The 21782-nt window shown below is 44.7% G+C and overlaps 1 protein-coding gene and 1 long non-coding RNA gene across 6 annotated transcripts in view; both read right to left on the bottom strand.

Annotated features, from left to right (window-relative positions):
- Positions 1-7411: 7411 nt before the first annotated feature.
- LOC308573118 overlaps positions 7412-21782 on the bottom strand; it is a 147279-nt gene continuing 132908 nt past the window's right edge. The window contains exon 2 of the long non-coding RNA XR_014001930.1: positions 7412-8520. This is a non-coding gene — a long non-coding RNA (uncharacterized lncRNA). The remainder of the gene's footprint in view (positions 8521-21782) is intronic.
- Positions 9112-21782, bottom strand: part of PRKAR1B (protein kinase cAMP-dependent type I regulatory subunit beta) — a 109338-nt gene continuing 96667 nt past the window's right edge. For all 5 annotated transcript variants that reach the window (XM_081169669.1, XM_081169670.1, XM_081169672.1 and 2 more), the window contains 2 exons: positions 10539-10620; positions 9112-9784 (listed from right to left, as the gene is read on the bottom strand). In XM_081169669.1, coding sequence (XP_081025795.1) covers positions 9612-9784; positions 10539-10620 — 255 coding nt within the window. In that variant the 3' untranslated portion in view covers positions 9112-9611. The remainder of the gene's footprint in view (positions 9785-10538; positions 10621-21782) is intronic.

Here is a 21782-nt window from a genome sequence, read left to right as displayed (position 1 = left end):
TAATATAATGCATTTTTGTAATTTTCCCTACATCATAGCTGTCAATATTTCCCTTTTTTAAAGGGGAATTCATTTATTCTGAATAGGATTCCTCACAAGAAAAGGGAAAAGTTGACAGCTATGCCCTATATGCCTTCTGCTACACATTTCTTTGGTCAGAAAATTGGATTGCAAAATTCAGGGAAGAGTGACCTTGAAAGGGTGGCTGTTTCATTTCCTTTATTGTTGCAGAAAATGTGAATTTGGTAAATTTGCCTTTAAATGGGAAGGGAATTGAATTTCACTCCCATTCCTAGTCACTTAACAGAATCTTTGGGCCTCAATTTCATTTCAGCTGAACATGCCCCCAGCAAGACAGCAAACTCATCCCTGTGGCTGCGCATGGCAAGGCAAACTGGAATAGTGGCGTGTGAGCTTGTTTTCCAAGAAGGTTTGTTAGCCACACCTGATCTTCTCAGGAAAGAATAATGGAATCATAGAATTGTAGGGCTGGAAGGAACCCCGAGCAGCCCTTGATAAAGTTGGAGGAGTCCCCAGGGTTCTCCAGAACACATTTTGAAGCACACTTCTGTAAACCTTGCAGAGGCCTTCATAAATTTCAGCCCAGAGAGCAAGCCAAATGGAAACTGGAATTAATGCAGCAAGAGCGCAATGGTGTCGCCACTCCAGATTATGTTAGCAGCTGCGCCGCCTGCCAAGTCATTCAGCGTTGCTGGCGGGCGCACCAAAATGGCATGTTTGGATGCGTTTGAGCCTGGCACGACTGCCTTCCTCTCTGCTAAGCCGACTTTTTGAGCCTTCCCCAGTCTCAATGCAAGCTTTTGAAAAGAGAGAGGAGAGAGCGAAAGAGACAGAGAGCACAGCAGGTTCCCGTTGCATCCTGAGTGTATTGAAGAGCCCAGAATCTGTGGGGATTTTCCACGCACGTGCAATTTGAGAGAGGCCCCTCCCAATTTCATTTCAAAACATAGATACGGGTGTGCAGAGCGTAGCCCACCACTGCCATGTAGCTTATCTGTTATGTTGTAGGATGTGTCTACAAAGGACCTTCGCATCCCTAGTCTAAATTTCCCGTAACAAGATGCCTAGCTTTTTGTTTTTGGCAGTGGTGGTCATCATTTGGGGTAGAGCCTAGCAATATTTATTATAGCCTCAGCCTGAAACGGTCATAGGCACATGAATGAATCATAATCACTCAAAACAGGCAGGGAGACAATCTAGGAATCACTATCTACACTGGGACCCTGTGCCCCCCCCTCCAGATGTTGTTGGACTCCAACTCCCATCAGCCCCAGCCCCAGCCAGCATGGCCAATGGTCAAGGATGATGGAAGCCGGAGTCCCAAAAAATATTTGGATGGATTATTTCCTATCCCTGATTTGCACACTCACTCTATTCAAGACAGGCAGGATCGAAATGTTAATAACAACAAAAACAACAGAAATAGGCCAAGATTTCCAATTTAAAAACACATTGGGGGGGGGCAGAGGGTTGCCTCCTTTGTCCATTGCATTTCTGGCAACAAGCCCAAAAGCCAAAAAATGTTCCAGGTGGATGTGTTTATGGTCTGCTGGCAACCTAAATTAAAGGGCAGCAGATTCTCAATGACCGAGTTTTATTTTTTTTAATTAATATTATTGCTACTGGGGGAACGAGGGGCACCATTTGGAGGAGGCCGTCTCAGGCACTAAAATCTCTCAGGCCATCTGTGCAAAACAGGAGTGTGGGCAGCAGTCCCAGTGGAAGGGCAACAGCACCCCACGTGTGTGGAGGTTACTCTGACAGGCCTTTATCTATGTTAAACACGACTGTTCTGTATCAGATTTTGTCAAGAGAAAGCCCAGATTCTGCCCCAGATGTATGTGTTTGCTGATTGCCATAGGTTTCCAGATTTTGCCCAATTCCTGTTGCCCTTCTGCTCACAGAGAAGGCCCATGTTTCCACAGCAATCTGTGGGTTCTTTATATATATTTATATATATATATATGTGTGTGTGTGTGTGTGTGTGTGTGTGTGTGTGTGTGTATTTCTCATAAAAATTTATCAGCATTTTAGTGCGGATTTCTTCCAATAGACACATTTTTAATACCAATTTGATGAACGTGCACGTTTTTGCAAGTGATTTCCCTGTATCTAATCTGTTGTTGTTTTTTAGATATATTTCTTACATTAATGCATGCGTCTTAATGTACACTTTCCCTAATAAATGCAGTTTATTACATTTTGTATACATTGGAGAACTGCATTAGTCTGTGAACCGCCCCGAGTTCTTGTGATGAAAGGCCATATACTGTGCAAATTTAATGAATAAATAAATAAGCCACCCAGAGTGGCTGGTGCAACCTAGCCAGATCGGTAGGGTAGAAATAATAAAATTATTATCATTATCATAAAATTGCAAAATTCAGAGAAGGGCAACTTTTGAAGGATAACTGTGATTTGATTCCTGTATTGGTTCAAAATGCGCAGATAGGTAGTTTCTCATTGAAATCCAAACATAATTGAATGTCTTGCACACACCTAACCTCAGGGACTGCTTCCTTCCATATAAACATGCCTAGGTATTATTTTTTGAATTATGTCCATGTAACCCATATATCAGGGACGCGGGTGGCGCTGTGGGGTAAACCACAGAGCCTAGGATTTCCTGATCAGAAGGTTGGCGGTTCGAATCCCCGCGACGGGGTGAGCTCCTGTTGCTCGGTCCCTGCTCCTGCCAACCTAGCAGTTTGAAAGCACCTTAAAGTGCAAGTAGATAAATAGGTACCGCTCTGGCAGGAAGGTAAACGGCGTTTCCGTGCGCTACTCTGGTTTGCCAGAAGCGGCTTAGTCATGCTGGCCACATGACCTGAAAGCTGTACGCCAGCTCTCTCGGCCAATAAAGCGAGATGAGCGCCACAACCCCAAAGTCGGTCACGACTGGACCTAATGGTCAGGGGTCCCTTTACCTTTACCTTTAACCCATATATAGCAGAACAAAACTGCATGAGGCAAATGTAGGCCCCATTGAGATCCTCAGCAGAAGTCCTTCTGCAGGCCCTTTCACCATCTACAATGGTCCATTAGGGCCCCACCAACTCACAGCCAGCCCCAGCCAGCCTTCTTTCTTACAAGCACTCCAGAAGTATTTGCCTCCCTGTTCCTGATTTCTAATGCATGGGGGCTTTGTTGACATTTTCTTTTTAGTATCGCTGTAAGCCGCTTTGACAGGTGCCTGTCTCTAAAAAGTCCTGCAGAAGTGTTCGAAACAAATGCATCAATTCTGCAAACTTCTCAGGATCCTGCAAATTTCTCAGGACCCTCGCCCAACCAGAAACCTTCCCAACACGCTTTGAAATTTCCTCTTTGGCAAAATCCTTGCCGCTGCAAGTCTTCCTCTGTGCCTCCCCTCTGCTTCAGAGGTTTTCGTTAAGCCTGGGTGCATGCTTTGTGAAGCTAGGATCGCCAGCCTCCTGAATCCTGTGCCTAATACCAGCGCTGGAAAATTGTGTCGTTCACACACCCTCGGCAGTCTATGATCCTCCGTATTATGGTGGGACCAGCCTGATGGAGCGCAAAACATCTCCCGCATTCCAGCCAGCGGACAGATGGTAGCAGATGTTGCCTCTGTGGCTGGCCAGCTCTTTTACCCTGCAAAGGATGTTAGCCAAATAAATCTTTAATTCCCCAACTAGGAGCTGTGGGGGATTTTAAAAAAAGACCAAAAACATTGGGTATGGGACACACCATGCCAATAGTTTTGAATTGATTCGTACAGCTGCACTCCCAGGCACAATTGCACACAAGCTTGTCTTACTGCAGCCACATGGCCATCCTATTTCCTACCTCATGATAGGTAACAATGGCAATCCCCATTGACCCCCAACTATTGACCACGCTGGCAAGGATTCATTGAACTCCTATAACATACAGTGGGCATCATGTTGAGCAAGGCTGCTTTATATCAACAGAGAAGGCTGGAGAGGTGAGCAGAGGCATTAGGGGCAGCAAAGGGCAAGGATTCCACCTTCGAATGGGACATGCCCATTTATCTCTTGGGAAAGTTGAGGAAAGGAGCCAAGAGCTGTGTGATGTAGTCGTTTGCAGAAGGCTGGAAGTCAAGGCTGGGGCCAGTGGGAAGGTACAGGGGTGTAAGGCAGCACAGAAAACCCTCTGGACCCAATTCACAGAAGACTCTAAATAGTCCTAGTGCAAATTAGGCTGCAAATTACCTACCCACCACTGCAAAGGAAGGCCAGTGACTCATACTGAACCTGTTTCTACTTCTGTGGATTTGTGCAGTGGCAGTGACTCCCCTTCTGGGTGGGTGGGAAGAACAGGAACCTACACTGATATCTAAACATTGTGTACAGGCAACTGAGCTAACTGTTCTCAATTTAACTCTTCCTGAACCCCTGGTTGCCTTTGTTCATGTGAATGAGCATACGTCTTGCTTGGTGCCGCAGTACACCTCCAATTGACGAATGGGCACATGATGTTGCAACTGAAGCGAGACCTGTCACAACATGCCGTGTCCTGGAGTCCTCCTGTTCCAGCCACCACCGGCCATGCTTTCTTGAAGGACCCCCCGTTCCACTTCTCATTCTCCTCCCCCATTTTCCTGCCCCATCCCTGCCACAGTCAGGCACCATCCCATGGCCATGGAGCATGCTCAGTCTTCATATTCCTTATTTGGGTCCCCTCCTCTAAAGATCTGTTGTAGTTCTGCAGAACTGGTGTTCCCGCTAAGCCTGCCAATAAACTTGTGGGTTGACATCATCGCTTTGGCTACACAGTCATATCTTGGATCCTGAATGCCTTGCAAGTCAAATGTTTTTGGCTCCCGAACACCGCAAACCCGGAAGTGAGTGTTACGGTTTGCAAACGTTCTTTGGAACCCGAACGTCCGACGTGACTTCTGTGGCTTCCGATTGGCTGCAGGAGCTTCCTGCAGCTAATCGGAAGCTGCACTTTGGTTTCTGAATGTTTTGGAAGTCGAACGGACTTCTGGAATGGATTCTGTTTGACTTCCAAGGTACCACTGTATAAGGATTGGGATGAGCTCACTTCTGCTGTAAACTATGCAATGATACATTCTATTAGTATAAGCCACGTAGGGTCTTTCCTTACTGAAAGAAGCTCACAAACCACTTCTAAGTTCCAAGAATTTTATTCATGACATCATTCTGTCCCGTGATCCCAATCGGTAATCCTGAAAATGCAACATTGCTTGTTTTGCTTCTACTGAAATGCACTCTAGTGGTCCACGCTTCTGCTTTTCATTGGAACAGTTACAACAATAATTGCAATGCGGTTTTGGCCGAATGACAGGTTTCTTGCAAAGACTGGGTGCAATCCAGAAGAATAAGGGGTGCCCAGGTCCCATTTGAAATTAATAATACTTCATTAATTGTGCACAAAAGATGCCAGCCCCCACTTTACAGTAAAGCAATGGTGAGATCCTTTGTCAATTCTCACGGACAGAAAAACCCTACTCACATCTCTTAATTTTAGACAGCAGCACTGCTCAAAAGCACTTCAAAATGGGTTGACTATTCTCATCGATTTTAGACCATCTCCCACACAGAAGGAAATGCTTCTGCTGACTCATAAACATGGAGGGTAACACTGCTAATAGCTTCTAACCACCATGTCTATGTTCTCTCACTACTGTTCCAGGCAGTATACCGTACTTTCCCGTGTATAAGACTAGGTTTTTTTTTACTGTAAAATAATGATAAAAAACAGGGGTTGTCTTATACATGGATAGTGCATAGGGGGGATGTGTGATTGGTTGCAGCCCCCAAAATAGGGGTTGTCTTATACATGGGGGCATGTTATACATGGGAAAATATGGTACTTCTGCATATCAGTTTCTGGGAGTTACAGGCATGGAGGATACTGTGTGCTCATGTCTTGCTTGAGGGATGCCTGGGTGGACACTGGAAGAACAAGAATGCTGGGCGAGATGGGCCATTGGCCGGATCCAGCTTCTTAGGTTCATAATTACATGCCTACTAGGGGGAAAATCCTGCTTCTTGCTTCATAATAGACTGCCTTTACTTACAGGTAAAATCAGTGCATGCATGGATTATGCCTGCATCTCTTGGAGGAGGAATTCCCTCCATATGGGAGAAAAGCATGGGGCTTGCCATCAAGAAGTCCTTGCATTAAAAACCATAGTTTTTTTTAAAAGGAAGAATTTTAAAGAATATTATTTTTTGAAATATATTGCTTTTTATTAGCTTTTTGTAAATGCGTTTGGATTTTAGTACTCGGTAGGTTAAAATCCTTCAATGCAATATTTTTTAAAAAAATAATAATAGTTTTTCGAAAAAGTTAATCAGCAGCAGCTTTTTTTGTCCATTAAAATGGTGTTTTTTTAAAAAAAACACCTCATTTTAACTACTTAATCAATTATTCACTGCAATTATTCACTTATGCAACCTCTAGCTGGGTCCTAGGTTCTGTGCGTCTATTTTAATGGGACTTGTGCATCTATTTTTTGTTGAATTGCACCCAGTCTTTTTCTACCTATAAACCTTTCCACTGTGAGTCTGATACTCTCCGCAATGTGACAGCGATCAAATGTTTCCTGCATTACTACACCAGGCACATTTATTTATTTTTACCAAAGCAGTCAATGAAATGCAATAAGCAAAACAGAAAGAACGATCAAACATTCACTCTTTTCTCTCTCTCTCTTTTTTAGAAAAGCGCTTTTTTCTTTAAAAAAAAAAATCCACACAGGACAGAATACCAAAACATTTCACAAGGAGGTAAGTCTTAGATAAGTATTACATATATTGTATTTTAAAAATCTTTTTTTAGATGGTGCCATTACATTATCTAACATGGCATCTGATTTTCCACATTTTTCAATGCATGCAAAAACAGTAACCAAGGTCATAAATAAGAATAATAAACACAGTTTACAAAGATCAAACAAAGTGTGGAGGGGGAGGGAACCCACGAGACTAAAACTCTTCTTGCAGAGACAGGATCCCATCCTAACATTCATGGCACAGGACACAGTCCAGCTGGAATCTGCCTCAAACAAGCCTCACTGGAAGATGAAAGGGCGCCATAGGTCTTCTAGGCCAGTGTTTTTCAACCACTGTTCCGCGGCACACTAGTGTGCCGCGAGATGTTGCCTGGTGTGCCGTGGGAAAAATTGAAAAATTCGAAAGATAAAAAAAAAGTCAAATTTTCGCCCACTAGGCAGGCACCGGACTGTGTCCGCTCTCATCCGATTCCCCATAGAGAGCAGCGGGGCTCTGACATCTCCCTCTCCGCACACAGTGGTGGTGTGCCTCGTGATTTTTTTTCATGAAACAAGTGTGCCTTTGCCCAAAAAAGGTTGAAAAACACTGTTCTAGGCAGCCCCCATTCATTCCGCACAGCCTTGCAGAATCCTGCAGAACTGTGCCTGCAGCCTATGAATGGAGTGAAATATTGTATGGCAACGTGATTAGAGTGTTAAATTTAGCGAGTTCAAAAGGGTGGACAACCTAACAAACTACAGTCTAAAATCAGTTCACATTTTACGAATATCACTGAAATGAATTACTGTCAGAACGCAGCGGATTCCCTGCTTCCGTAAATGTCCATCTAAACATTTATGCAAACGGTGACTAAACTTTCATTCAGGGTGCAAGTAAGCAATTCCCACAGCAAAGAGATGTGAACTTTGCCAAGGTTTGCGAATTTAGGGAGTGCGGGAAATATAAACCGATTGCTTCAAAACTTCACGTTCTGAAAAGCTATGGATTTGGATTCATTTTTTCTTTGGCGTTTTCTTCACCTCTCAAGTCCATGCAGATGGACCACCTGCCAAGTAGTAACTTGTCGCCGTGTGTGGATGTCTTAAGAACTACTTTGTAAGCCAGTCCTCTGCTTTGCCTTGCCAAGGGGGTGAGATGAATCTTGCCACTCTTTTGGCACCTGATCAGAAGTCCAGGGGAAACAGCAGGGGGAGCGGCAAAATTCTCTTCCACGCTGAGCAGGGCAGACACCTTGCATTATTAATTATTACCATTAGCCCCAGCAAGGCTAATAAATGCCTGGGCAGGGTGAGGGCCAGCGAGAGCTAAATTGAGAAAACATTGCAAGGGGATGCAGCTAAACACCACTGCCACAACCACCCGTGCTTCACTTCTCCAATCAAAACCAAAGCTTTACAGTTTGTTTGCTTTTAAGGTGGAAAATATGATCAGGGATCACAGGTGCTAATCAGGGGTCACACAAACCCAGTATATTTTTGCCCCCTCAAAATCGCTCCATGTTCGACTCTATGGGCTGCCTTAAAGACTGTCCAAATTCATTCCCCGCCTATTCAACTATCAGTTGCCACTCGCCACATTCCTTCATGTAAAGAACTTGCCATTGGTTGATGCTTCCTCCACGGTGAAGGAGCAGCAATGACTCAGCGCTGGAGAGCATGCATCAAATGCAGAAGGCGCTGGATTCAGTCCCCAGCATCTTCAATTAAGAGGGTCTCGAGCAGCAGGGTCGAGGGAAAGAGATCTGTTGGAGACCTACCTTTCAGTCAGAGGAGGCTATAAGGTATGTAGCTGGGTAGAACTACAGTCTAACTCAGTGTAAGGCAACTCCCTCCTCAATAACATGCTGGATTCAGAAGAGGAAACAGCGTAACAGATATAATTGCCCCCCAAAGGTATTTCAGTTCTGGCAGCGTCAGTGCCCCATTGCCATGCCCAAGTCACCTGCTACGTGACTGTGCCAAAAGTGGCCTCCCTCACCACCGGTGCCAAATTCCTGAGCCGTGTGGAGCTACGGTATCCTTAACGCAGGAAGAAGCTTTGATGTGGAGCAGCAAAGCTGAGGTCCCACCCACTTCTTACACCATGTTGCTATTTTGAGCCATCGATCTCAGGGCAGAGTTGGATGTCCAAAAAGGAAGGGAAAATAAATCTTATCGCACTGATGAGCACACTCAGGGTAGGATATTCATAAAAGGGAGATCTGTTTTGGTGTTAGTCTCTGTTCTGAATATCCTTCAACTCTCTCTGTAGCTTAAGCCTGGTGATTTCAATGAGCTTATGTGCCTGTTGCTCCTTGTTGGACTATGGCTCCATTCGCTAATCAACTCTCACAAATGTTAAAAGGGGATTTTGTAATTTTTTTGTGAGGGGAGGGTCTTAGGAAACATCTAATCCGCCTAAGAAGAATTCTGAAGATGAATATTCAAGTTAAGTAGTTGTGGGTTTAGGTGTTTTGTTTTACAGTTTGACAAAACATAGATACGACCAGCTGTTCAGCACACTTAGGTAAAATAAATGCTGAAATGTGTGGTTTTCAGTATTTAAAACTGCATTCCGAGAGGCGTCATGACCAGGGCAACCAGGAATGTAATTCAGGATGTGAAAAAATAATTTTTTAAAAATCCTACAAATGGTTCACGAAAGCCACTTTCATCAAGCTCTCTACTGCCTTTTTTCTAACATAATAACAAAGATGATGACCGGATATCTAGTGCCCCTGACATGATCATTTAAAAAATATACGTAAAATACACACGTCTCTTGTTTTCTTCAGAAAGCTATGGAACGGCATGGGTCGAAATTTAAGTGCACAAGTTTTTAACATAAAAGGCAGCCAGCAGGAATGACTTAAACAGTGAGGGAAATGAAACTGTTGTATCTCTGGATGTTCCTCTTGAGGATTTCTGAGCAAGGACCAAGGACTCGTTCGAAGCGAGGGCGATCCAGCTTGACACACTTCAGGGGCCCACGAGCCACCACAGTGGCAGCCCGGGGCCTGTTGAGCAAGAGGGCTATCTCTCCTGGAAGAGAGAGAGGGGGGGGGGAAATACCATCATCACATTTCTGAAGATTTTGCATGTTACCTGTTGCTTTGATCACAGCCTCTGTTCTCTCCTCTGTGGGATTGTCTGTGTGTTTGTGTGTGTTTAAAAGTCTGCAAATGATACCCAGTTAATTATTTTCCACTCATGTTTCCTTTACATTGAAATGAACGCAAGTTATGTGAAAAGTTAATGTAAGCTATGTATAGCAGACAGCTGGGTGAATTAACGTATTTGGCAGAAACTGGTCTGCAGCAGAATGGAAACAGCACTGCTTGTGGCTAATACAGGTTGGAATGGAAGCCATATTCCTCTTTACCTCCACTGTCGGAGGCAGTATGCCTGTGAAGACTCATCGCTGAGAATGACAAGCGGGGAGAGGGCTGTTGCACACAGTCCCTGCTTGTGGGCCTATGAAAAGCCTCTTGTTGGCCGCTGTGAGAAAAGGATGCTGGACTAGATGGGCAACTTCGTATATGTTATTACATTCCAAGCCAATTGGATCATCCTGTGGGCCATCTTGAGTAATTTTCAGATGGCTACTTTAGCCAACTGGCCACTAGAAACTCTCACACCTTCTCAGCGATGGCCTCATGTGGAAGCACAAAGGGAGATTCACATCCTGCACAACAGAACACGGCCACTCCCACATAGCCACCCCAAGGACATAATAAACCTACACTCGCTTGTCTTTCTGACTTTTTCCCAAACTGAAATAAAATTGGGAATTTACCAAAATAATCTGATGGTCCAAGCCGTCCGACCTCCACATACTCTTCGTTGTCAGACCTGCGCTGGAGAACGGAAGCTGTGCCCTGAAAAACAGAGGCAGAAAGGTTTGCTTTGCTTGAATGCACAAGTTTGGGAGAGGGACCATAGCCCATCATGATTTGCGTGTAGAAAGTCCCAGGATTAATCACCGGCCCCTCCAGTTGAAAGCAGTCCAAACGCCTTTCACCTCGGTCACCTGACCTAGCAACCTGGTCGATCCAAAGGCTGTTGTGAGTCAAGTACCTCCAAATTCTTCCTGAACAGAGTTTGGAACAGGGGTAGCTTAGGCTGACTTTCTATAGACAGGGTTGCTCAGATAATTACCCCTTCACATTTCACACTTCTCTGAATTTCGCAGTTCAGTTCTTGGTTTTTTAAAAAAAGTATCAAAGTGCATTTTAAGATGAGCATTTAAGGATAAAAAGCACTTAGAAATGCGTATGTTTCAGAACACCTTGTTCAGCAACTCAAAGAAGTCTGATCACTTGGGCAAAGTTTGGTTTGCAGTCTTGAAATATGTCTGTGAAGAGAGAGGCAGTCATCTCATTCCCCCGGCATCCCAATCATTCCCTTAGCTCAAGCTATTGCAGCCCTAAGTTATCTGTTTTAGCACTGTGCTTTGTGCTTGCTTTGGGATCAGTCATGCTCTGAGTACCTATGCTGTTCCTTATTACTACAGTCATACCTTGGGTTACAGACGCTTCAGGTTGCATTTTTTTGGGTTATGGACCACCGAAACCCGGTATTACTGGAACGGGTTACTTCCGGGTTTTGGTGGTCGCGCATGCGCAGAAGCACTAAATTGCGCTTTGCACATGCACAGAAGCACCGGGTCGCAACCTGCACATGCGCAGACGCACCTCTGTGGGTTGCGAACGTGCACCCCTCACGGTTCACGTTCGCAACCCGAGCATCCACTGTATTGTGGTTGTTTACTGCTACTGTTTTCCATTTCATGCTCTTTAGTGCATAATAAAAAATTAGTGGGAGGGGGAAGAGTATTGCATACTTGAGTGTTGTAAAACACACACTTACATGATTGTGTGTCACTAAATGCAGATTTGATACAAACATGGAGACAGAATTAAAGTTTTTCTCTTTTTTTCTTTTAAAAAACGTTTGATTGTAAATTTTCACTCTAGCATTTCAACAACCAGTAATTAATACAGTAAATGGAAGAAATATAATAAAAGGGGGGGTACCAAGAAAAAAAGCCACTTATAAAATAAAATATTAAATTGATGTAAGTTATAAGATGGAATGTCATCATTTATCATTCCAGAACTGAATAGATATTGCCCATCTTTCTGTAAATGTATTGCTTTATTATACACTGACTGCATTCCTCTTGTATGTCAACTTCAGCATTAGCAAAACTTGCCAGGTGTTCCTCAGTGACAGAACGGAACCGACATGTGGAATCGACACAAAACGCATCTATCCCTACACACTAGTCACAAGAAACCTATGGCTGTTTTTTATTTGCTTAAATTTTCATTTGGCTTTTTTTAAAAAAAAAGATGGAGCAGGGAAGGAACCTCTGAAGTCTTGCCTTTGCCCAGAGGAGTCTCGTTGTCTGATGAGTCTCGTGTTTGGAAGATTGTGGCGGCCAAGTGAAAGGGCTAGAGGGCATTATGCAGGTCTGCACATTTTGGAAGACGTGCCGAACTACTGCCCGATTAATACCTGCTGCTCTCAGTGGCCGAGTAGGAATAATCTCCCAGAGGTTATGGCCATTGTGCAGGTGCTGCCTTGCATCCTGCCAAATCTTTTCCTATGTCTGCATACACACCATACAGGTGAAGCACATTCTCCTCTCCCCACTTCACAAATCCTGGGAATCCTCCTTAACGGAACGACAATTCACAGCACCCTTTTAAAAAAACTACAGTTCCCAGGATTCCTTGGGTGGGAGGTGCAGCTATAGTGTCCTCCACTCACTCATTCAGCCACCACAGCCACTGCTTTGAATGAGCAAGTTCTCGGCTAGAAACCCAGAAGGGTTGTTGCCAGTCAGAGTGGACAATACTAGGCTTAGATGGGCCAAGTGGCCCGAACTGGCACAAGGTTTCACATGTTGCTATGAAAAAAATAAAATTCCCTTATTGTGGCCAAACGCTCATTACTCAGCCAAATAATTTTGTCTGTGCTATCTGGGAAAGAAAGCTCCTTCATGTCTCAGTTTCTAAGATTTATTGCAGAGGAAAGGAGGGAGGCAGGCAGGGAGGGAGAGATTTGCACTCCTGCATTCTGTAAGGAAAGAGAGAGAGAATAAACCACCCTGTCTGGTCTCAAACCTGATGCTTGCAGTGTGTCCCCACAGCCCCTCGCTCTCCCTCCACATATCAGAGCCCAATAGCGGAGAGTTTTCTGGAGCAATCTCTTCTGCCACCCAGTTGCTGTCTGCCTTCTGAATCCAAGGAATACTGCGACTCTAATCTGCTGCAGGAGGGCAGAGATGGCCAGCCTCCACAATATTAAAAAAAGAAGATGTAGAAGGAGCAAAATATCTCAGTTTGGCAGCAGAGAGCAATGCCTATTCCAGACACATTCCACCCCCCCATTCTTGTTTTTTCAACAGTCACATTTTCTGCCTCTGCCCAGCAAGAATGGGCCTATTGCAGACCAAAGAAAGCCTCTGATACCCAGACAACAGGAAGCAGATGTGAGATCAGATTATATCATTTCACCTCTTGCTGCAAAGCCCTGCGCTCCACAAATGCTTCCTGGAGCACTGCTAGGGGTGACCCTCCTGGAAATATGGTCTTTTCCAGGGCGCAAAAGACAGGATGCTCATAATTAATCACCAACAGCCATGCCATTTTACACTTAGGATAAACCCTGTAGGATCTTCCATCTCAATGAATCCTCGTTATTCCGTCCGCTAAGGATGTGAAGACCAGTTGTAGAAACACTGATAACATAACCCACTAACGGTAAGCCGTTGTCACTCGGTGATGCACAAATATTGATGTTTCCAGACCCATGCTGCTTCCCCAAAACTTCTTCTGACTACCCTAAATGGTTCACAACCCTTTGATGAGGACGAATATGGACATAGAAAGGAAAACAAGGTCCTATGGGTTGTACCAGGGTTGTCAGTCCTTCAATGGTTGTTTCTAAATCAGTGGGGGCCATTTAGTTCATGAAAGATTCACTCAATGCACATCAGTGCACCTTAACACTGTTCAATCAACTCTAATATATTACATAGATTTCTAATGAAACCATGGAAACAACAGGCTATTCATTTATAGTGAACAATGGCTCCTGGGGAGATACAAATAGACACTAATTTATTCTTAATGGGCACTACTCAGGCATTTTTCTGCCTAACAAGACCACAATGGTTATTAGCTTTCTTCCTTTTCTATTTTTACACACTTGAAATTTAACAACCTCACAGATATATGTGTGCCCGTAACTTGTAGCCCCACAGACTTTGAATTTGCCTTCACAGACTGGCTAACTACACTTATCCTAACAAATAAAGCTTCCAGACCAAGGATTCAGGCTGAGACTACTGTTGTTGCTTAATCTGCCTTGGCTGCAACAAAACATGTCTCTCCCATTTTGGTCTCTACAGCCACAGCAGGTGCTATAACTATCTCATGGTTTGATTTCACACACACACACACAGGCACACTCCTCTATTTTCTCCCGAGACAGACGGATGTCAACAACACCAATGTTGCTTTCAGTCTACAAACCATACGTACTTGATTTTGCCTCCTCTAGCCCAGCACATTTGCCTTCTGTTTCCCATTGGGGTGGAATAGCATGACAATGCAATTATGTGATTTACACAATTAATTCATAAATATTTTCAACAGAGCAGACACCAAGATGAATAGCTTAGTTATGGGCAGAAGATGAACTGCAGCAGAATGGAAACAACGCTGCGTGTGATGGATACAGGGCAGAACGAAAATTGATGCCTTCTTTGCATATGGATCTCATAGACCTCTGAGTGGTAATTTTACAGTATTGGAATTGAAAACACTGGTCACGTGCACAAGGGCTCGTGGCCTCCCTGCGTTGCTCACTTGAGACTTACTGTGTCAGTCATAAAGTTTTGCAGCTTTATCTTTAGGTCCTATGAGCTCCCAACATTTCACATCTCACCTTCAGGTTTGAGAAGGGCGTTTGACCTCGTGAGCAGAGAGGCTGGCCCTCCAGGCTAATAAATGTTTGGGGACTGAAATGATAAATCTTTGGTGATCTCAGGAATTTTGAAAAAGCACTGGAGGGTCTCTCTCTTCCCAGTAACTGATATCATTGAGCCTTTTCTCCTCCCCTCCAAGTAAATATGAGCATCGCATTGCAAAAACAACAGGAGTCACTGACCTAAAAACAGGCTGCCTTTGCCACCCATCCAGTATCCTTGCTTCCCCTCCCTCTCTGCCCCATGCACCTGTCCGCCTCCCCCTGCCCCCTGCCAACCACCCCAAACACTCCTTTATGGCAAACCATCTCAGTTTGCAGCAAAGCGCAGTTATTTCCTAATGGCTTTCAGATGCCCCGGTGACTTGCTGCGCAAAAATTTACAGCTTATTTATGGCGTCATAATTTAGGAGATTAAAAATGAATGAAAATTAACAGCCCATGAACTTGCATCCCTTCTGAAGTTATGAGGGGTTCCCCCCCCCTCTCCTATGAAACAAAACCCACCAAATCACTAAATGATGCTTCATTTTGAAATGGTGGAACATGCACCAAATGCTGGGAAGACCTGGTTGCAAAGCCTGATTCATAGGAGTTAGAAGCTGATACTTTACTGCAGATGGAAAGGTGCCGAGAAACCCATTTCCTTTGCTTTTCCTGGTTGCACATTTTGGCCCAAGTCCTGATAAAAAGGCTTGCCATCTTGTTTCTAGGTGGGCATCCAGCATAACCAGGGAGTTTGCAGTCCAGTTAAGACACTCCTGGTCTGCAGCTCAGGACACAGTTTAGGCTTACAAAGTCCTGCACAGTCACGAAGTCCTGCTTGCCACAAAACCACCTGATCATGATGATAGTCTTCTGAGGTGCTTCTCTGCTTTCCAGTATGAGGGGGAATGACCCCAGGACTGTCATTGTTCCTCCCTCTGTTCCAGACGTGGTTGCCTAACCTCAAAAAGGATATTGCAGAGTTGGAAACGTTTCAGCAAAGGGCAACAAAAGTTAGCAAGGGGGCGGAGTGACTTCCTAGCAGGAAAGGTTGCAGCAATGGGACTTTTTAGTTTGAGGAAAGAGGTGGCACGATAGAAGTTTGTAAAAGTATGCAAAAGTTTTTCTCCCTCTCTCCTAACATTAGGACAGGCATAGGCAAACTCGGCCCTCCAGATGTTTTGGGACTACAATTCCCATCACCCTTGACCACTGGTCCTTGTTAGCTAGGGATGATGGGAGTTGTAGTCCCAAAACATCTGGAGGGCCGAGTTTGCCTATGCCTGCATTAGAATTTATGGACATTCAACGGAGCTGAACACTAAGATTCAGGACAGACAAAAGCCGGTACTTTTCCACACAGTGCATAGTTAAAACCATGGCGCTCAATCTCACAGGAGGCAGTGATGCCCATCAACTTGGATGGCTTTAGAAAAGGATTGGATTCATGGAGGAGAAGGCTGTCCACTATCTCCACTTTCTGGGGCACCATACTTCTGAATACCAGTTACTGGGGAGAGTGCTGTTGTACTGTTATCCTGCTTGTGGGTTCCCCCCACAGGCATCTGACTGGCCCCTGTGAAAACAGGATATGATAGCCAATGATGTGTCCAATTCTGGGCACCACAATTTAAAAAGGATCTTGGCAAGCTGAAACGTGTGCAGAGGAAGGAGACCAAGATGATCAAGGGTCTGGAAACCAAGCCTGATGAGGAAGGGTTGAAGGAGTAGGGGGTGTCTAGCCTGGAAAAGAGGAGACCAAGGGGAGATATGATAATCCATCTTCAAATATCTAAGGGGCTATCACATGGAAGGTGGAGCAAGCTAGTTTTCTCCTGCTCCAGAGGGGAGAACCCAAACCAATGGATTCAGGTTGCAAGAAATGAGATTCGGACTAAACATTAGGAAGAACTTTCTGACAGCGAGAGCTGTTTGACAGTGGGACAGACTCCCTCGGAAGGTGGTGGAGTCTCTTTCCTTGGAGGTTTTTAAGCAGAGGTTGGATGGCCATCTGCCATCCATGATCTAGTTGAGGTCCCTGCATTGTAGAGGGTTGGTCTAGATGGCACTCAGAGTCCCTTCCAACTCTACAATGCTAGGATTCTATAATGTTTTAAATTACGGTTTCTATAATAAATCAGAAGCATGAATTATATCGATTGATGCGTGTGCGCTGTTTTTCCAATAAATGTTATCTGGTTTTGAACACAGCCATTGCATGCTTTTTCTCTTAGGCGGAGACAACTGATGCACATTCCTACAACTTATTTTCCCATTGAGGCAAACTGGAGTTTTTTCTTTTAAGGAACTGCTCGTTTAATGAAATGCTATAAACTACTGCCACTCCTTTGAGTGCTGTTGGGAAGCTCCCTACAGCTGTCGCTAACATGGCCCACCTGCCCAGTCTGAACGAACCAGGTTATAACAGCTCCAGCTACTTTCTCCATTACAGCACCGCTGCTGAATTTTGGCTTAGCAAAGAAACTACTGAACATTTTACTAGTGTAAAATGTGGAATAGTATACCAAAAAGAAAAAGGGAAAACTCACACAAAACAAACTCAGCTACTACTTAGCATGAGCCAAACGAAAACACAATCCAAGTCACGGCGAAGTCAATGGAAACTCTTCTTGGCTCCTGCTGCTGTAGTTGGACAAAACCCCGCGAGTGCAAAATACATTTACGGCACAGAAGTATTTTTTTTCATCCTCTTTGGTCATGTGTTTGATAATTTACCAGAAATTGACTGACTGACACTGTGGCTCATGGTCATTATTAGTTTGAATTAAGGTGGTTACTGAAGCCGCAACTGCTGGAATTACAAGTTTGGAAACGCAGACAGACTAATAACTCCAGCAGATGGACTGAGATTCAACCCAACCTCAAGGTGATGTTTTTAAAACCCCAAAAAACAGTTTTAAGGCAGAGCAGCTGTTTTTAATTTAAACCCTACACCGGCGTAATTTCAAGCAATTTCGGTTCAATTTCACCAGCCTTTCCTTGCATGCCTACTCCGGCTTCTTGCCTGTTATAATGATTACCCCCTTCTGAATCAGGGTTGCCTGGACAGGCCTCACATTTGCATTTCAAAAGCAAACACTCTCTTGGAGTGATGTCCACCAACTGACTCGCTCTTTTCTTGGTCCGTGAAGATTAATTCGACATTAATGTGATGAAACAAGCATTTCTCAATCTGTGGAGACACCAGCTTCCAAGCAACAGGAAGGGCTGGTGACTTCTTAACAAAATTGTAAATTATTTCGTGCCAAACAGCCACATGCTGCTTTGTGAATGATGGGCTACTGGAAGAGGAGTGCCAAGGCTCTCCATATCCTGTCAGTGCCCGGGGGGAAACTTACAGAAAGGACAGAGAAACATATCTAACAGCACTGAACCCGAAAGACTGAACCCATGTCATAAGCAGCATTGCGGTGGCAAGCATTAGAATTTTTAGAACACAATTATTTTATAACACCGGTCCTAAAAGATCTACACTGGCTACATTTCCGAGCACAATTCAAAGCGTTGGTGCTGACATTTAAAGCCCTAAACAGCCGTGGCCCTGTATACTTGAAGGAGCGTCTCCACCTCCATTGCCCAGCCTGGACACTGAGGTCCAGCTCTGAGGGCCTTCTGGAGGTTCCCTCCCTGCGAGAAGTAAGGTTACAGGGAACCAGGCAGAGGGCCTTCTCGGTAGTGGCACCCACCCTGTGGAACACCCTCCCTTCAGATGTCAAACAGATAAACAACTATTTGACTTTTTGAAGACACCTGAAAGCAGCCCTGTTCAGGGAAGTTTTAAATGTTTGATCTTTTATTGGTTGGGGGTGGTTGGGGAAACCCAACCAGATGGGCAGGGTATAAATAATACATTATTATTGTTGTTGTTGTTATTGTTGTTGTTGTTGGTTTATGTTTTACTGTGTTTTTAATATTTTGTTGGGAGCCGCCCAGAGTGGTTGCAGCGACCCAGTTGGATGGGGGGCATATAAATAATAATAATAATAATAATAATAATAATAATAATAATAATAATAATAATTGTTGTTGTTAACTTCTATCTAGGGGTCTTCTATCTGGGGTCATTGCTTGGTCCTTAAAAGATTTGCACATGTCAATGCAAAGGTATGGATGGAAATGTAGGTCTTTGGAGAAATTGAGATGGTTGGGTGCATGGAGTTTCCTCACCGCTCTGCTTTGCGGTATCGGCAGCAGCCCTGTTGTGTGTGTGTGGTGTGTTTTTTTAAGGTGCTTAAAATGAGCTCAGTAGTAAAACACCTGCTTTGCATGCAGAAGGTCCCAGATTCCACCACCGGCATTTCCAGGGTAAGGGAGGAAGTAGGCAAACACTTCGCCTCCCTTCCCTCTACCTGCAGGAACCTCTTCACACAAGGCACGCTAATCACTGAAGTCAGCTTTTCTTGGCACAAACATTTGATTGTAATTAAAACACACGCGGATGCTGTGTCCACCACCGGTCAAGGTATACACCCTCTTTTGCAATGACTCAGGCATTCTAAAAAAAGCACTCCCTAAGTCTAATTTGGAAAGAATAGAGAAAAGATCAAGGAAGAGGAATTTCCTGGTGATTAATGGGCAGGCGGGTGGAGCCATGTCTGGGCTTTAACCCTGCCCTTTCATGGGTCCCTCGGAAATGCCTCCTGGGCTTAGTTGTTTTTACTGCACGCTAGTCATGAGGGATTGTCCTTCTGAGAAGGATCCCTCCATCTCCCTCTTTCTGTGGCTATTTCTGTGTGTGCCCCAAAAGATCAAGCTGACCTCCTTCTCCTCCTGCTTATGCTTCTTTCTAGGCGTATATCAGGGCAGGGAGCTCTTTTTCACTTGAGGGCCACACTGCTGTGTGGGCAATCATCCAGGGGCCACGTGCCAGTGATGGGAAGGGCCAGGGAAGAAAGTGGGCGTGGCCAGAGGCAAAAGTGGGCAGATCAGCAAATGCAGATTTCACCTTTGTACAGTGGGCTGGCTTGTAACACATTCAGCCTCTCTCTCTCTCTCTCTCTCTCTCTCTCTCTCTCTCTCTCTCACTGGCCACTGTAATGCCCAGGAAAGCAAGAGGCATTACAGTGGTACCTTGGATTAAGAACTTAATTCATTCCGGACGTCCGTTCTTAAGCTGAAACTGTTCTTAACCTGAGGCACCACTTTAGCTAATGGGGCCTCCCACTGCCGCCGTGCAATTTCTGTTCTCATCCTGAAACAAAGTTCTTAACCCAAGGTACTATTTCTGGGTTAGCGGAGTCTGTAACCTGAAGTGTATGTAACCTGAAGCGTCTGTAACCCAAGGTACCACTGTATCTGAGTTCAAGGACACATTCCAGCCATGCAAAAGCACTTGGATTGTGAAGCAGGGCAAGTGAGGGGTGTGGTTTTGAGGGCCAGAGAGAGAGAGGCTTGGTGCTTAGACCCAAGGTCCCCCACCCCTACTCTAAAACATAGTGGTTATTATCGTCGTCATCATCATCATCATATTGCTCAGAAATGTACCGGGAGCCAATGTAGGTCTTTTAAGACTGGTGCTATATGGTCATAGCAGCTGCTCCCAGTCACCAATTTGGCAGCCGCTTTCTAGATTAGTTGTAGTTTCCGAGTCACCTTCAAAGGTAGCCCCACATAGAGAGCATTGCAGTAGTCCAAGCTGGAGACAACCAGGGCATGTAATACCCTGGCGAGACAGTGCACAGGCAGGCAGGGTCTCAGCCGGTATACCAGGTGTAGCTGGTAGACAGCTGCCCTGGACACAGAATTGACCTGCGCTTCCATGGACAGCTGTGAGTCCAAAATGACTCCCAGGCTGTGCACCTGGTCCTTTAGGTGCACAGTTACCCTATTCAGGATTATTATTATTATTTTAAAACCAACACATTATTATCATTGCTCTTGTAAACTACTCACCATTGACATACAGAGCATGTCACCAGTTGCCATAGGGTTGTATCTAACTAAGTTCTACTCAGAGTAGACCTATTAGAATTAATTGATCTAAGTTAGTTATGCCCACCTATTTCAAGCTATCAGGGAACATCCCAGTCCTGAGGGTGAAAAAGTGATCCCAAGGAACTTTGTGCTTAATAAAAAACAACAAACGCTTGCTATTCGGAGGGAAAAGCCAACTTTTAATATTTTCTTTCTCATTACCACACACACACACTCCAGAAAGAAACAGGCGTTTCTTTAATTCTCTCAACCACACTGATTAATCTACAGATCAAATCAATTCAGTCTTGCAGCCCTACTTGCAATGCTACCATGGCGAGAGAATGAGAGAACCCCAAGTGAGAGATAGAGCCACAACTACGAAAGAGGGGATCTGTCACCCTATTTAAGTGCATCAGCTCTGAAAGCAGCATTCAGGTGTCAACCCAGAAAGAATCACCTGAAGGACACTTTGCCCATGAAAAAATAAAACCACCAGTGTCTGTGGGAAAACTGCAGAATTAACATGCACCCTGACACCAGATCTTTCTGTGCCAAGCAGTGTGGCGCAGAGCCAAGCAGGCTCTGTTTTCCTCCTTCAGACATGCCAGCGGACAAAGCCATAAAAGTTGCAAAAGGGGGAGAAGAGACTGGGGTGAGGGGGGGGAGAGAAATGTTGCATTTTAAAGATTCCTCCACTCGACAAAGCTCGCCATTCTCTTTTGCTTTCTCTCCGAAGCCAGGAAATGTCCACTGAGTCAACATATAAAGCAGCTCGATAATGGCCTATTCATCAGCTCTTCATATTTGGAATTGACCTTAGCAGCTACCATGTTCAGAGCAGAGACGTTGCAGAATTGCCGCCTCCTACCAAGTCAGCAGGATTGAATGCAAATAAAGGAAAGAAGGAAGAGGAGATAAGATTTTAAAGAGAGAGAGAGAGAGAGACGGGGAGTTGGGTGGGTAGGATTTGAAAGGTGGAGGCAGAGCAGAACAGCCCTAGCTCCGGTAACCCATCCCCAAATGCCTTTCTGGAGAAAACTGTTTTAAGCCAATAATATTGTATGATGGTCGGGTTACTCCCACCACCACCTGCTACCCTGTGAAAATATCCGGCAGACAG

Source organism: Podarcis bocagei (genome assembly GCF_964188305.1).
Source record: "Podarcis bocagei genome assembly, chromosome: 14".
NCBI lineage: Eukaryota > Metazoa > Chordata > Lepidosauria > Squamata > Lacertidae > Podarcis > Podarcis bocagei.
Note: the sequence above shows the minus strand (reverse complement) of the source record. Positions and strands in the feature narration are given on the sequence as shown.